This window comes from Gadus macrocephalus, chromosome 3, assembly GCF_031168955.1.
Source record: "Gadus macrocephalus chromosome 3, ASM3116895v1".
NCBI lineage: Eukaryota > Metazoa > Chordata > Actinopteri > Gadiformes > Gadidae > Gadus > Gadus macrocephalus.
In genome coordinates this window covers 23,733,296-23,749,501 of record NC_082384.1, presented here as the reverse complement: position 1 = coordinate 23,749,501, position 16,206 = coordinate 23,733,296, and the positions used below count along the sequence as shown (strand labels likewise).

At 43.7% G+C, this 16,206-nt stretch overlaps 1 protein-coding gene across 3 annotated transcripts; it reads right to left on the bottom strand.

Moving 5' to 3' along the window:
- Positions 1-458: 458 nt before the first annotated feature.
- On the bottom strand, positions 459-16,173 carry LOC132454655 (nicotinate-nucleotide pyrophosphorylase [carboxylating]-like). Of its 3 annotated transcripts, XM_060048159.1 has the most exons (6): positions 15,703-16,173; positions 14,967-15,118; positions 4,423-4,713; positions 3,085-3,395; positions 2,066-2,197; positions 459-1,308 (listed from the first exon to the last, which is right to left on the bottom strand). In XM_060048159.1, exons 3-6 carry the CDS (start codon positions 4,676-4,678, stop codon positions 1,063-1,065), a joined length of 945 nt encoding a protein of 314 aa, XP_059904142.1. In that variant the 5' UTR covers positions 4,679-4,713; positions 14,967-15,118; positions 15,703-16,173; the 3' UTR covers positions 459-1,062. The 3 variants fall into 3 exon arrangements, with proteins under 3 accessions (XP_059904142.1, XP_059904141.1, XP_059904140.1); XM_060048158.1 differs by lacking the exon at positions 14,967-15,118 and having other exon boundaries at positions 15,703-16,172; XM_060048157.1 differs by lacking the exons at positions 14,967-15,118; positions 15,703-16,173 and adding an exon at positions 6,831-7,357.
- Positions 16,174-16,206: the final 33 nt, after the last annotated feature.

Below are 16,206 nucleotides of genomic sequence, written 5' to 3'. Positions count from 1 at the left end.
TGTATCGTGGTTTCTGTTCTTGAGCCTTCAAGTTGGGCGGATATTAAGCAATTGTTTCTAAACAAGTCTACAAGTTAAGACACAGAAAAAGAGGACTTTTCCATATTTTTGGCTAGTTTTCACTTTTACATTTCAACTTAAGTTTCTCAACAGCTGCATTTTACATTTAATTTGAACATTTTGATATGTAAGATTCCTGCTTAACTTTCCAGCAATATTGTGATCCCCCCCAATCATATAATACCTGCAACAAATTGACAACACAGCCAACCTGTTGTCACTTAAATCACAACCCTCCACGTGGTCATTCCTAACTAAATTACTAAATTGTATTATCTGCTCTAGACCTTATAAGCATGTGTGCTCTGAATGCTATTTCACCTGGTCTTACGTCACTAGTAGCTGAAATATTATTTTGGGAAGGAGTGAGAGAGCAAAAAGTAAGACAGGATCCAACATCTGGATAAACATGATTTTATTTGTGCGTTAATCTGAACAATGTCACCCAGTGTTTACCCTACACGCATCCAGCCGTGAGGACAGCACCGTATCTGGGTTTCTGGCACCCTGAAGGCCATTTGCTTTACTTGAAAGCATATCATAGGTGCCCCTTTACTAGACCAACCTAAATTGTTACATTGTGGAAAAATACTGACAACAAAGTAGTGTTTTGCTATGGAAGAATAAACAAATGCAGACCTAAACTGACATTTGCTCATGAATAGCTTCAGAATAAATGCATGAGGTATAAGGAGAAATCGAGGGGAAGGGGAAACACTGCAACTAAACAGTCCTTTTTAACATATGAACAGTTATAAATAAAATCAACAGGGAACAATAATCATCCCATTTTTAATAAAGATTAGTCTCAATTAAGACCATTACATTTAAAAGAAGACCACTTTCATCTGTTCTTCTTAAATACAGTGACTGATTACTAATTCCACTCCCAAATGAACCACAATGGTCACCGTCTTTCCCAACGCCCCACATGTGAGCGGGTTAAGCCTCCAGCTGAGGGGAGCGTCGTCCCAGCCCGCACCCCCTCGTGACTCGGCCTCCCTAGGGCAGTCCCCGGTCGGCTGCTGCGACAGCACCCCGGGCCGGTCCTCTGGGGACACACGAGGGCTTCTGCACCTTGAGGGAGAAGTCCACCACGGGGCACCCCTGGGTGACGCAGCCCAGGGAGATGATGTCCACGTGGGGGCCGAAGTACTGCGGCAGGTTCTCCGGGGTGACCCCCCCGCTGGCCTCCACCAGCAGCGCCGGGAACCGCTGCTTCAGGAGCAGGGCCGCGGCGTGGAGCTCCTGGGGCGGGCGTGGAGACACCCGGTAGAATAAGAGCAGTGATACGTTCACTGTACAGCGCTTTACTAAAGAGTCAATGAGACCTTGCATAATCAAGGGACACAAATAGAGGCGCCGCCGACGCCCAGATTGTGACATTCATAATACTATCTCATTATGGAGTTAAAACATTTACAAGTTACATTTACAAATTAAGGATCTGAACGAGGGAAGACCGGGGACGAGGAATAAAGTGATTTTGTTGATAATAATAATAATACATTTAATTTAGAGGCGCCTTTCAAGACACCCAAGGTCACCTTACAGAGCATATAGTCATCATAAATCGTTTAAAAAAAACAAGACATTGTGGAAAAAATAAATAAATAAACATAAGAAATAAATAAAACAAAAACAAGACCAAACAAAACAAACAAACAATCAAAACAGTGATCAGTTAGACGTTGTGTGCGAGTTTGAACAGGAGTTTTGAGTTGTGACTTGAAGGTTGTAATGGTGTCTGACTGTTTTATGTGTGGTGGTACGGTGGTGTGGTGCATGCATAACAAGTGGCCTTGTTATGCATGCACGTCCGTCACAGGCCCGTTCGGACATCAGCAGGTTCTCACCACAGGATGCCTTCAGTAATAAACGGACGCTTCGGAGAATGGGGAAGTCCGCTTTTTCTTTCTCGTGTTACAAACATCCCAACTATCCCTGCCCATTGGCGGAAAAGCAGAAGTAAAACTAAACAGTGTCTACTGCGTCGCGGGCTTACCCTGGGCGGCAGATTGTCCAGCATGACGATGTCAGCGCCGGCGGCGGCTGCCTCGCAGGCCTCTTCCGTGGAGCCGCACTCCACCTCGATCTTACTGGTCAGGCCGCACACCGTCCGCGTGGCCTGCACCGCCTGGACGGTTCATATCAATTAGGCAAGGCACCTTTATTTATAGCGCACTTTTCATACACACGGCAGACTGAAAGTGCTCAAAAAAAGAGGAAAAAAAAAGAAAACATATGGATTAGCATTTATAGAGCGCTTTTCTAACCTGTGGCGCTTTACAATATTGCCAATACTGGCCCTCAAAGCCCTTATTGTTGACCCAGTGAAACAGTGTCACAGTGGGCCTGGGATTACGTGCACACTGCTGGTCATCTGGTCGAAGGACCAACACGGGCGAATGGTAAATAAATGGACTGCATTTATGTCGCGTTTTCCTATCCAGCGGCCACTCAAAGCGCTTTACAATATTTCCTAACATTCAACCATGATTGCACACATTCACACTCCAATGGCGGTGTCAGCCACGCAGGGCGACAGCCAGCTCGTCAAGTGCCAGTTAGGGTGTGATGTCTCGCTCGAGGACACCTTGACACTCGTACGAACTGCCCAACTTCTGGTGACACAGCCAACCGGCTCTATCTCCTGAGCTAAATGCGGCCTAAAGGGGAACCGGATGCCGAGATAAGCAGACTGTTAACCGCCAAACGGTACAAACTCTGTGGTCATCGTCTTCTCCCCTGTTTATGTAGAACTGCTGTCGTGCGATCGCCATGATTATAATGTGCACGAGAGTGACGTATCAGGCACGACGGTGGCTACACCTGTTTACGCTAGATACAAGGCTTGACGACAGAGAAACGCGTGTAATGAGGGACGTACCCAAACAAGGTGACACTCAACCGACTCTTATCTGTTTGGACCTTCCGGTGATTTATGTACGACTGCGTTCTCTTTTGAGTTGTCGGTTGGTCGTTTCCATAGCGATCGTTTTCTTAAATCCCGGCTGGTCCCACCTTGGTGATGCTGCCCGACGCCCACACGTGGTTGTCCTTCAGCATGGCCATGCCACTCAGGTCCTGCCGGTGCATGGAGGCCCCGCCCACCAACATGGCGTACTTCTCCACCAGGCGGAAGCCCGGCGTGGTCTTGCGCGTGCCGGCCACCTCCCCGTGCCAGCCCGCGGCCGCCGCCATCGCCCGGAGCCGGGCGCAGCGGGTGGCGATGCCCGAGGCGCGGGCCAGGCAGTTGAGGGCCGGCCTCTCCCCCAGGAGGAGACACCTGGCCGGGCCCCGCACCTCAGCCACCAGGGTGATACCGTCGGGACCTGCAGGCAGGGGGACCGGGGCCAACGGGGTCAGTGGATCCACAGCCAACGGTTGGGGTGAATGCCGCTCATGATTGAGTTCGGCCTTCTCCAAGAGTAACACAGGAACAACTACGTTTGCATTTAGAGCATGAACCCGTCCTCTTCCACTGAAACACCTGATCCGTTGACCTTTACATTCGGGGCATTTAGCAGACGCTTTTATCCAAAGCAACTGACAATAAGTACATTCGTCAGAAGAAAGAGAAACAAAATATCACGGTAGAGTAAGGATGTTCAAAGAGACAAGTGCCAAGCACTTACAATTGTTGGGTTAACCCATTCCCCTTATACAACTAAGCTAGCTAGGAAACAACAAAAACGTGTGTACATGGGAAAAAGGTATGTGAAGCAAAGTCAAGGGACTTGCAGGGAATTCAGATGCATTTTTGAATTGAGGAGGAGGTAGGGCACCTTGCTCAAAGAGGCCGACTGGTAGCCCGTGCGAATGGCATTTTTTGAGTGGAACACGCTAACCCAATATTCTCTCCTGCTCAGGGTATCTGCAGGTTTCAGCATGTCAAATTTAAGACTTTTTAATACCACCTTCAATTAAATTTAAGACCTAAAACACGCAATGGTGGGGGTTGGCAACAGACGAGAGCCAACTGTCCTTGAATTTGCACCTACCCATTGTCGCAGACTAGCTAGCAAGCACGCAGGTAATCGTTTATATATGCAGCTAGCAAGAAAGAGGCCTCTCTACATGTCCTTCCTGATAAGTCCCACGAGGAAAATAAAAAAAATAGATAGTCCTCCCCCGACAAATATAAGACCTTGAGTTACAGTATTTAAGACCAGCATAGGAGATTTGTAACGAATTTAAGACTTTTTAAGGCCTTCAATTTAGAAACATGAATTTAAGACTTTTTAAGGATGCGCGGACACCCTGCTCCTGAAGTCATTCAACCGTACTTCAGTCCTAGCCCCTGCTGTACCACACGTCTGTCGACAGTAATGACACGCCCCTCCTCCAGAGTACGCTCACCCATCTCCGCTGCCTCTGGGAAGAGCCAGTTCACCGTGCAGCCCAGCTCGGTGAACACGGCCGTGAAGAAGGGCCCGCCGGCCAGGATGCTGCCCGCCATCTTACAGAACAGGCGAGCCACCACGTCCCCGGAGCCCACGCACACCCCGGCAGGGTCGAAGTTCGGCGTGTCCTCCCTCAGCCAATCGCGCGCCAGCTGGGTGAGCGCCTGCGGCGGGATGGCGTGCGCCGCCACGGCGTGCAGGAGTGGAACCATCGACTCCTGGTCGCGGGTTTCGGGGGAGAGGTCAGCTGTAGGGATTGTGAAAAGGTGTGTTGATGGTTAGCCTCTCAGTTCGGTCTCATTCGTCGGACATCTTGAAAACTAAACTAGGGCGGTCAAGCGATTAAAAAAATGGCAGGATGTGATTAATTAATCTAAATTAATCGCATACTTAAATTTTTTCGAGAAAGTATTTCTAAATAATTTAATTCAAGCTAATTATGGCAGATGAGTGATTCAATGAATAATAGACATAATAGAATTTAAAGTACAATGTCTCTTTTATTTAAAACATGTTTCATATTGCAATTTCTATTCCAGGGCTTAACATTGTCATTTTAAACCATGTTTTAAACTTATACAGCAGAAACCAACAGTTTAAAATATAGTGCAATTTATATTCCAGGGCTTAACATCGTCATTTTAAACCATGTTTTAAACTCATGCAGCAGAAACCAACAGTTTCAAATATAGTGCAATTTATATTCCAGGGCTTAACATTTGACCTCCCTTCCACTTATTTCTGAAATATCCTGAATGACAGGAATGATACATTCAAACTAGCAACTTGTGTAGTGGAATCATTTGCTTCACTTCTTAGTTCTCCCTCAGCCAGTTGCTAAGAGAAACCAACTTTTCTACATCCTCCCTGCTCAAGCCCGCCCCCTTCTTTTGTACCATGTTACCTGCAAGTGAGAAAAGTCTCGCACATGGGACAGAAGTAGCAGCAACGGCCAGATATTTTTGAGCCAGGTCAGACAACTGTTTATGGGTCCCTGCATGAGCTGACCAATTACAATTACAATTAGTGCATTTGGCCGACGCTTTTATCCTAAGCGACTTACATCGGTTGATACACACATTGACACATCGACGGCAGAGTCAACCATGCAAGGCGACAGCCAGCTCGTCAGGAGCAGTTAAGAGTCAAGTGTCTTGCTCAGGGACACATCAACACCTGAGTGACCACCACAGCAGCGGGCAGTTGTCCATGCTGATGCTGTGCGCTGCTCTGTAGCAGTTCAGAGCCCTGTTCGGCCCCTCCATGTCAGCATCAGAGTCCGATTCTGAGGCAAAAAGCAGGAGGTTTCATCCTCTTTTTTGCTGGCTCTTCTACGGGCTGTGGGGTAGCTCCACTGGGTTCTTTCTGCAGCAGTCCCTGAAGGCTGTCCCACAGTTCATCTCTCTCTCTCCTCTTGGTAGAAACTTTACGTCCTTGAAACCTGGGTCCAGTGCTGAAGCAATCGTGAGCCATCTGTTGTTGATATCTGCTTGTCGTTCAGACAGGTCTTTCTTAAAGGCAGCCTTGAACCTTTCCCACGTAGGTCGGGTCATCCTGTCCTCTGAGACTTCCATGGAGCGATGCAGGTGTCAGAGCTGGCAACACAAAAGAGCATGAGACATAAGCCTCACCTCCGAATAGACAGTCACATATCTGCAGAGTGATAAGAAATGCATACAGAACATTAATTACATCAGTGTCATAACAGTAAATTTAATTTAAGAAAAAACAAATGAATTTTTGAACATATTTGCAACCATTAGAAAAACATTTACAAAATAAAGACGATGACAAATACATCTAATTTTAATAAAACAACTGCTCCCTGTGTCTGTGAAAACGCTTTTACCTGCATGGTTCAAGGAGAGTTTCCAGCCGTTGGAGTTTGTCCAACTCAGATGAAGTCAACATGGCTAGCTTGTGCTTTTGTCGGCTCAGAGTAGCCTCTTGGTTCTTCAAGAGACGGGAGATCATGGGCGCTGTCTGTGCCAACTGTGGTGACCTTTTGTTGTACTTCCCATGCCTCCGCCACCGACATAAACTGTTCGGCATAGGCGTAGTGTCTTGTTTCAGTTTTTAGCAAGGCTAATGCAAATGAGTCGTTTCCACTCACTGTCAATGATGTGGCCAGTAACACCTAGATAATTGTGATTGCTAACTGAAGTCCAATGATCCCCAGTCAAGGCAATATATTTAGCTCCCGCCACAACATTTTCTTTTGTTATCCTTTCTTTCTGGCGTCAGGAGAAGATACTATCTGTAAAGTCTCTAATAAATCTCTGTATTCTACAACGGAAACTGGTCTGCAGTCCATCGCAATCCACTTTGCAAGCGAATTAGTTGGTCGGTCACAGGTAGACTTACTCATTTCGTGCTTGAACGCCTGGTCGAGTGTGGTTTGACGAGGCTGGCTGCTAGCGCCAGCTTCAGGGTCTGAGGCAGCTCGTACCTGCGAGCTTGCCACCAAATGTTTCGCGTTTAGATGATATTTAAGGCTTGATGAACTCCGGTGATAGGAAAATTCCTTGCTACAGATAGTGCAGATAACGATGCTCTTATCTACAGTTCCGTTTGGGAGTTGTTTAAACCTAAATTTCCCGTTCACGGGGCCGTGCAGCTTCTTCTCGTCTCTCTCCATGTTGTTTCAACGCAAATGACGCACCGGGTCAAAGGGCCAGAGATGGTAATTAACTTTTTTGCCCACCAGCCACTCATCTTTTTTACCAGCCACTTTTTATACGCTACATGTTTTTTTAATATGTGCGTACATTTCAAAACAATATAATCGTAACAATAGATAAGACAAGTGTTTTTCATACACATCTTTTTTTCCATCAGAAGTGATTTTTACTGTAAGTAGGTTCTACCAAGGAACTGAGTTGAAAACGTTGCACTCTTAACGCATAAGATAAACAATACACAGGTATCTGCCATGTTAAGTCATGTTTATTTCAAAGGGGTTACGATTTTTGGGGATAATTCATCTATACTTCAGCTAAATGAGGATAAAACAGAGATAATTGTATTTGGTGCTAAAACGGAAAGGCTTAAAGGCACCCAGTGCAACTTTATGTAAACATTCAATGAAAAATAAACATTCAATTTCTAGTCTTTTTTACACGTAAGTTTCAATAACTCCATACCATTACATATCGACATTCAAGGAGCAAAGATGAGACGTCGTTGTGTCGTGAGAACTGATAGAAAATCGTAAACAACAACAATCGCCGGTGGGGAGAAGCCATTTTTCCATTGACTGGAAGCCTGCTTTATTTATTGTAGGTTACAAAAAATAAAGAAAATGGCGGCATTGTTGTTGTTATCGATTTTGTATCAGTTCTCACCACACAACGACGTCTCATCTTTGCTGCTTAAATGTCGGTATGTAATGGTATGTTATTGAAACTTATTGAAACTTACTACGTGTAAAAAAGACTAGAAATTGAATGTTTATTTTTAAGCCTCGAAAGTTGCACTGGGTGCCTTTAAAGTAACCCAACACCTTCACTCTATGTCCCTGAAAACCTCAATCAAAGCCAGAAATCTAGGGGTTATCATGGATTCTGATTTACATTTCGAAAGTCACATCAAATCAGTTACAAAATCTGCATATTATCACCTTAAAAATGTAGCAAGACTGAGGGCTCATGTCCACCGAAGACTTACAAAAACTTGTACACGCCTTTATCACTAGTAAGCTTGATTACTGCAATGGTCTCCTTACAGGTCTCCCAAAACAAACTCTAAGGAAGCTTCAGCTTGTTCAGAATGCTGCTGCTAGAGTTTTAACAAAGACTAAAAAATTGGAACATATTACACCAATTCTTAAATTGTTACATTGGCTTCCTGTAGGTCAGAGAATTGATTTTAAAATCATGTTGCTAACCTATAAATCCCTACATGGTTTAGGCCCAAAATATTTAACTGATATGCTTCCACTCCATAAGCCTTCTAGAACACTAAGATCTTCTGAGACCAATCTGTTAATTATCCCCAGAGTAAACACGAAACATGGGAAAGCAGGATTTAGTTACTATGCAACAAATAGCTGGAATAAACTCCCTGAGGATTTAAGACTTGCCCCAACTCTGAGCACCTTTAAAACAAGATTGAAGACTTTTATGTTTGCTTTAGCTTTCTGCTAAATCTTAAATACTTTACCTTTATTTTACTAAAATGCGTTTTTAACTTTCTCTTTATTTTCTATTTTTACCAGAAAAATACATGATCTGATACCAGAGAGAAAGGTTGTATAAGGGTTAGAGTCCTGAGTTTGTATTTGTATAAGGGTTAGAGTCCTGAGTTTGTATTTGTATAAGGGTTAGAGTCCTGAGTTTGTATTTGTGTAAGGGTTAGAGTCCTGAGTTTGTATTTGTATAAGGGTTAGAGTCCTGAGTTTGTATTTGTATAAGGGTTAGAGTCCTGAGTTTGTTTGTATAAGGGTTAGAGTCCTGAGTTTGTGTGTGGGTGGAATTCTGAGACCGAGCTCCGTGGGAGAGACGTTTCCAAGTTCTGTCTGGGTTAGAGTCCTAGAATCTGGATTGGAGTTCCAGAGAAAGGACCAAGTTCCTTTAGGTCGGGTTGTAGTCCCGACTTGGGTTCCAGAGAGACTGTTGATCTGATCTTAAATACATTGCACTTTCAATTTTACTTACTAAAAAGCCTTTTTAACTTTCAATTTAATTTTCTCTTAAATACATTGCACTTTCTATTTTACTCATTTCTTGCATATGTTTTCTTTTACTTATCTATTATTTTATTTTATTGTATGACAATGTTTATATGTGAAGCACTTTGAGTCTGCCTTGTGTATGAAAAGTGCTATATAAATAAAGTTGCCTTGCCTTGCCTATACAAAGTATTTTCAATAAAAAACAAATTGACATATTAACAATAAAACAACATGCATGGCTACACCATCATAACATGTTATTTATTATATTATTATATATGTGACTGCATACAAATGTGTCCACAGACCTGGTAACTAACGTATGATAGTAAGCATTATTGGCCTTAACACTAATATTCAGAAAAAATGTTCAATAGTCTAGATAGAACTTTATCAATCCCCTGTAGGAGAAATTTGTTAATGTTTGTCCCTATAAAACAATAATGGTAAAAAAATAAATACAAAACACGACGGTAACTGAGTAAGTCAAACCGTCCAATCTGAAGGCTCTACTTAACCACTCCCCCTACTAATTTCCACCAATGCAAAGCGAACAGAACTGATTCTGCGTTCGAGTATTCTCGGTGAACCGACTCAGATGTCGGATCTGACGCCACGCCCACACGTCAAGCGTTTTATTATGTCGCTCGGTCGGGAGGAAAACATGGAAGCCACCCGGAAAGCTGTTGTCGCGGTAGCAATGGCAGAGGACCAAGCGCTCCAGAATAAGTAGGCTATAGGCCATAGGCAGAGATACGGACGCAGTAAGGTATTGCAGTAATACGAATGATTGAAATGGTCATTTAAACCACCAAAGTGGTCCAAGCACAATGAAAACAGTTCATACTTCAAGTCACACCGGGCGCAGCCATCTTGAATTCTGTCTCGGAATTTTGCTCGGTCACCACTGAGTTCAACCGAGATGGCGAGTTCGCCGTCCGAGGAAAAGGGGCGTGTTTGTGCGTGTCGCTAGGCAACGTCCTCGGACCTCCGAGACGGATGGATAATAAAACGCAATGAGGGAGGGCGTAGCCTAACTAGTTTGTGAACGACCCAGAGAAACGCAAAACAAATTCAATGTGAACATGTATGAGACTTTAATAAAATCCTGGACGATTTTGAAATCCCGCAAAACATTTTTTAAAAGTGTCTCAAAAAGAGGGCATGTCCGGGCAAAAGAGGACGTTACCCTACGTACGGGAAACACATTTGATTCCTACCTGTAACACCGTTAAATAGCGGCCCAAATTGGTGGGCGCTATCCTGGTAATTTCTCTGCATAAGAAATACGAAGTGTGGCGTGTGAGCTTGTGCATGGGTTGAATTCATGGGACAAGCCCCAGGAATCTCCCACTTCCGGCTTCCATGAAAGAGAACCAAACTAGTAGCGCTTTAATTTGCAGTGTCAGAGAATTCTGAGAAATCTGAATGGTGACTAAATTCTCAGAATTCTGACATGAAATTATTGCACGCTAGTGAACTACTTTAAAAAAAACTCGACATCGCGACCAGGCGACAAATGACTGGTGAGAACCTTTTTAAATGAACCTTTAAAACCTTTTAAATGAACCACTATGCAAGATCGGGCATTTCTTCGCTGTTTTCTTGGTTTGGCACGCACTTTTCTCTACACAGCGCCCCCTACAGCTTCGTAGTAGATATTTTACAACACTGTCATAACAAATCGTTGACGACCCTTCCCCATGCACTTCTACGCGAGCCATGTGCATTTATTTTCAAAGAAGCCGGCGAATGCGTGGAGCCATGTCCGAAGTAGATGATCATGAAGTGTAGACAAGGTTATACATTTTTAAAACAGTGTATTTGTATTGCAATAAACATAAATCCATCCTTTTTTATAGTTGACTGGGAGAATTTATATCCTAGATTATAATTGTTTTATTTTAGGTTGAACAGAACAATCAGTGTAAGAGTGTTGGCCAACATAATAATCTAAATAAACAAGAACCTGGATTCGGGGATTCAGCCTGTATCTGGGGGACGAGACGGACGAACAGCCAAACACCCGTGGAAACAAAGGAAAGGAAACATACAGGGCTCACAACAAAACGGTCGAGAAAACATATTTTTACAGGGCTCACAACAAAATGGTTGAGCAAACACATTTGTACAGAGACTATCAACATCAAGAATACCACAAAGACAAAGTTCACCAAAGGGTACTTTCAATTTCAAAAGCAACACGGCCAAGTCGGCGTCTGATTTACAGTCTTTTTCTTTCAGTTCACGCTATTCCTGAAAAGCTTGCCCAACGTTTACTCGTGTCTGGCCTCTCTGTCGGTCAGTCTCCCTTTTCTCTTCTTCTGTTCCTCCGACATTGGGTTTCTCTGTCTCTTTTTAGTCGGCTGATCTATGATGAATGTAACAATCCCCTTAGATACTTGTGTTTATATGTTTACATCGAGCCGGTTCCGTGTTTGGGGGTCTGTGCCGTAAAGCAATTCGTTACTTCGCGAGACCCGAGACTCCCGTGAGAGTGGGCGGCGGGTCGCCGGCAGAATTTTTTTTAATGAGCGAGCACAAATCCATTTTACAACTGCTCGAATCTGGTCCTGCAAGTCTCAGCTGTGGGTTTTTTTGCAGGTCGTTTTGCATTTTCATTGGATTAGGAAATTATGGGCGGAACTATTTTGTCCCGCCCACGGACGCTCTGGCATTTACGGATACGAATACTTTTGCATTTACGGATACGAACACCTAGAGTGTTGCAAAACTACCTGCAAAAAACCCCACAGCTGAGTCTTGCAGGACCAGATTCGAGCAGTTGTAAAATGGATTTGTGCTCGCTCATTAAAATGCTCAATTAACATAGCGTTCTTTATAATTGTATTTGTGAGGACATTTTTCACAGATGTGCAACTTCTGATGCATTAGTTCAAATTTGGGTTTACGAATGCACAATGCGAATGTGTTTTGCACCAACTGCGCTGCAATAATTGTAGCAAAAGGATTTGTGCACCTGTAACACAGATTTTCGTACTCGTAGACTCTATTTTGTGTTTACAATGGTATAAAAAATATTTATGACTACAAATGTACTGTTACACATTTGTGACTTTAGAGTACACATGCAAAATAAATATATACGACTTCAAATTTACTGTGACTTTGGTGTACGCATTCAAATTCTGCAGTTACAGGTGCTAAAGACTTTTGCTACAATAATACCTTCATACAGAACCCCTCTCAAATTTCAGCCAGCCAGACAATTCACGTCTGTTAATTTATGAATGGAATTCTGAACGTGTCCCGCCTCCGAAATAGCCTGGCTATAGCCATGCTGCCTTGCGCGCGATTTCGTTTCGCAATGCGAGGCAGCCTGGATTCCATGGATCCGATTTTCGCCTGAGATGGGGAACCATTCACAGAACGGGGACGGCAAGACGATGACGACGTCTATTCGACACACCCATCGCCTTCTTCCGAATTGCTTGTGTCTCACGCACGGACATAAGAGCTGTGTTCGAAATCGTTCCCTATACACTCACTCACTATTCCCTATATAGTGTTCATGATATAGTGCACTTTATAGGGAACGAACAAACGAGAATTCGGACACTACGCTGAACATTTCTAAACGTCATTTGCGTCAGTAAATGCGCCGGGTATTTGTATGACGCAGACTGATGCGCCCACATCATGTAAACAAACCGGGCACTCATGAGGAAAGCTGGAGGTTGTATTGATGTTGAATGTTACATTTCCTTGTACATTTTTTTTTAAACTAATTTTGAACGTTAAAGTTTCTATGTTAAATCCCAAATAAATTGTTGACATTTCTATACGAAAGCCGGAGACTCCATCATTAAATGTATTAGTTTTCGCGGTTATTCAGGTTCTTCTTCTCCGGAAAAACACGACCGCATTGCATTGAGGTATACGGGAGTAACATGTAGGGTACATCGTATGTACACTCAAATTTGGGGTATTTTAAGTGCACTATATAGTGCATGAAATTAACCACTGAGAATTCAAACACCACTACAAAATGGCGAGCACCCTATATAGTGCACTATAGGGAACGATTTCGAACACAGCTATGGTCTCACGCCGAATGCGTGAGACTTAAGAGCCCTGTTACCGGTATATTATCCCGGATGTTGACAGTCGCAGTTCAGCATAAGGGGCGTAGAAGAAGAAGGGGGCCGGATGTTGACAGTAATGGTTGTAGAACTGCAGCGCCATATGACGAATGTATTAAATATGCAAATTTGATCGGACCTGACTGGAAAGTATTACCCGACACAGTGGCGGGTGAAGTGACACAATTCACCCGCCACCATACAAATCCACCCGCAAATGGCGTGTTGCGGGTGTTCATTTCCATCTCTGCAAAGGGCACTATAGAAGCGTGATTAATCTGCGTTATTTTTTTCTGTGATTAATCAATCGAAATTAACGCGTTAATTTGACAGCCCCAAACTAAACAAATACTGAGTTGAACTCAATACAGAGATTGTATTCTGCCAAATTGTGGTGTTGCCACAACATCGAACGCTTTGGACACGTGTCACACAAGACTCTGTAGAGTTACACGAGATGGAATAGGCATGCAGGCTTTCGAGAAAGATTAGAAGAGCAAGGACTGGATATTGATGAGATGTTTACTTTTAACATTGATATTTTAGAATGGATTCAGTATAGCTTTTAGTCAATGGGCCAGAGTCCATTTTGATGGTATGTAAGACCCCTATGTAAAACATATTAGATGGATCACATGCTTCCTGATGTAGAGAGTTGGGTGTCTCTTAACAAAAGCAGTGAACCAGTTGGCTGTGGCCATTGACTGTCTATCCCATGATGGGGTACAGCGTTGTTGGTACCGCCAACTGGAACGCAAAATCTTTTAACCTGTGAACATTTGTTTCCATTATTGTGTGCCCCCCCCCCCCCCCCCCCCCCCCCATATATATCAGTCCCACCACTCGCATCAAACAGGGACAGTCCACATCTAACATCTGCTGCTTCCTGCAGAAACTGCGACTTTCACCTCCTGCTCATCTGTGAAAACCTTCGTACCAGTCCAGCCCACCCTTTCACCTGCTTTCATCGGACCCTGGCCTTGGGAGTCGTTTTCTCAGTTTGACACAGTGGGCCAGCGTGAAATGGCATATCTCGAAGGATCGTGCCGTCGATCTGATTATCTCTCCCTGCTCAACCTGATCCGAAGCGCTTTTAAGTACTTCCTCAGACACCTGTGGCTTTATTTTACGAAACCTTGGCATTGCTGTAAATAAAATAAGATTCATTTAAATGCACACTTGTTTCTTTCCCCAATGGTGTTATTTGTAACAAGTGTTACAAATGTTGTTTACGTCTCCTTCGGAGGAGACGTAAAACCGAGGTCCTGACTCACTGAGTTCATAAAAGATCCCAGGGCACTTATCGCAAAGAGTAGTGGTTTCCCCGGTGTCCTGGCCCAACCAGGCTCATTCAATCTGGCCCCCTAATCATCCTCCTGTATAATTGCCTGACTCATTAATTCCCTCACTCTCCACCTCAAACTGGTGTGTGGTGAGCGTTCTGGCACAGATTGGCTTCCGAGCATCACCCAAGTGGGTGCTACACACTGGTGGTGGTTGGTGAGGTTCCCCTTTCCCTGTAATAGCGTCTTTGTGCGTCTAGAAAAGCGCTATATAAATTAAATCCATTATTATTATAATAAGCGTCCCTTCTACAGCAAGAAGCCTATTATCCTGATATAAGCTCTATCATTGTTGACGTACATCAACTGTTTGATACAGAAAAAAGAGGAAGCTAGTCACTCACTTAAAAAAAAAGTGTCTATAACTGGTTATATTGTTTACGGAATCGCACTGTTTTTGTCCTGCAGCATACGTGACCACCTGACCTCCAGGGGCGCTCTTGATTGGAGGAATTAGAGGGGCTACCGACCAATCAAATCGTCCCGGTATCCCCTGCTGAGCGGACCGGCGAGGCCGTGCAACAGGATGTTGGACTGTGTCAACACAATGTGCATTAACCGACAGCTAAACATGTCATAAAATTAATTTCATGACTTTATGTTATGTTTATAATTAAGAACTGTACGTGAGGGATGAGGGACTCTTTTATAATTTTCCTGGTATCAAAAGAAGAGTATTATTTGCCATGTTCTAGTTTTCAAAAACACATTAAGACACAAAAGAAGAGGAAAGACAATGTAACATGATGAATTATTAATCTAAGTGAAAGGACCATCCTGAAAGCGAACATGATGCAGACGTGATGCGGGAGTCGTGGTCGTTGTATTAACCAAAGTCTAGGTGACACGCTTTGACCTTACCCCATATGTGCAATCCAACACCAGCCTTACATCACTTTTCTTTCCTTTGTTTTACCATTAAACTATCAGTAGGGATATAATTTCCCACGCACAGCCGACTTAATTAAAACGTTATAAAACGCGGTTCAAGTTGAACGATCAAGGCCAAAGGTTTCCCCTCTCTGTTTCTTTGTACATTCCCAGTTGGTCTAAAGTAGCCTATTGTATGACCTTATTGTTGTGCAGAACCCAACATTTTAAGTTTAACGTCTACTTACTCATGGGTTCAACTTTAGGCCTAGCAGTCGATGCTTCAGTGGCTTGCATCATCTCCACGTCTCGTTTTGGTCAAAAATGAAGGTCTAATAAGCAGCACTGACTCCGACCGCAGGTAGTGGATTGATGCTCTGAGTTCTTGGAGTTTGACCCGTGATGGGCTCTCAGCAAATGGCCTTGGGGCCCCCTCCATCGGGCTGTTGTTATGTTCGTCGTCTTCCGTGCATATTGAGTGTATGTTGTAAATGTAATTTCTGCATTCATCTGCATTCTGCAATTGATCTATGTTGTATGCGCGATAATAACACTGATGCGTTAGAAATGTGTGTGTGTGTGTGTGTGTGTGTGTGTGTGTGTGTGTGTGTGTGTGTGTGTGTGTGTGTGTGTGTGTGTGTGTGTGTGTGTGTGTGTGTGTGTGTGTGTGTGTGTGTGTGTGTGTGTGTGCGTGTGTGACATATTAATTATGACCCATATTATATTATTATTTATATTCACTATTTTTAAGG

Coding starts and splice junctions, on each gene's coding strand:
- LOC132454655 (XM_060048157.1), bottom strand. CDS start 7,104: ATGGAGAGAGACGAGAAGAAGCTGCACGGCCCCGTGAACGGGAAATTT. Junction 4,714..6,830: donor GGCGTTCAAGCACGAAATGA/GTAAGTCTACCT, acceptor CAATCCCTACAG/CTGACCTCTCCCCCGAAACC. Junction 2,198..3,084: donor CGTCGGGCAGCATCACCAAG/GTGGGACCAGCC, acceptor TGAACCGTCCAG/GCGGTGCAGGCCACGCGGAC.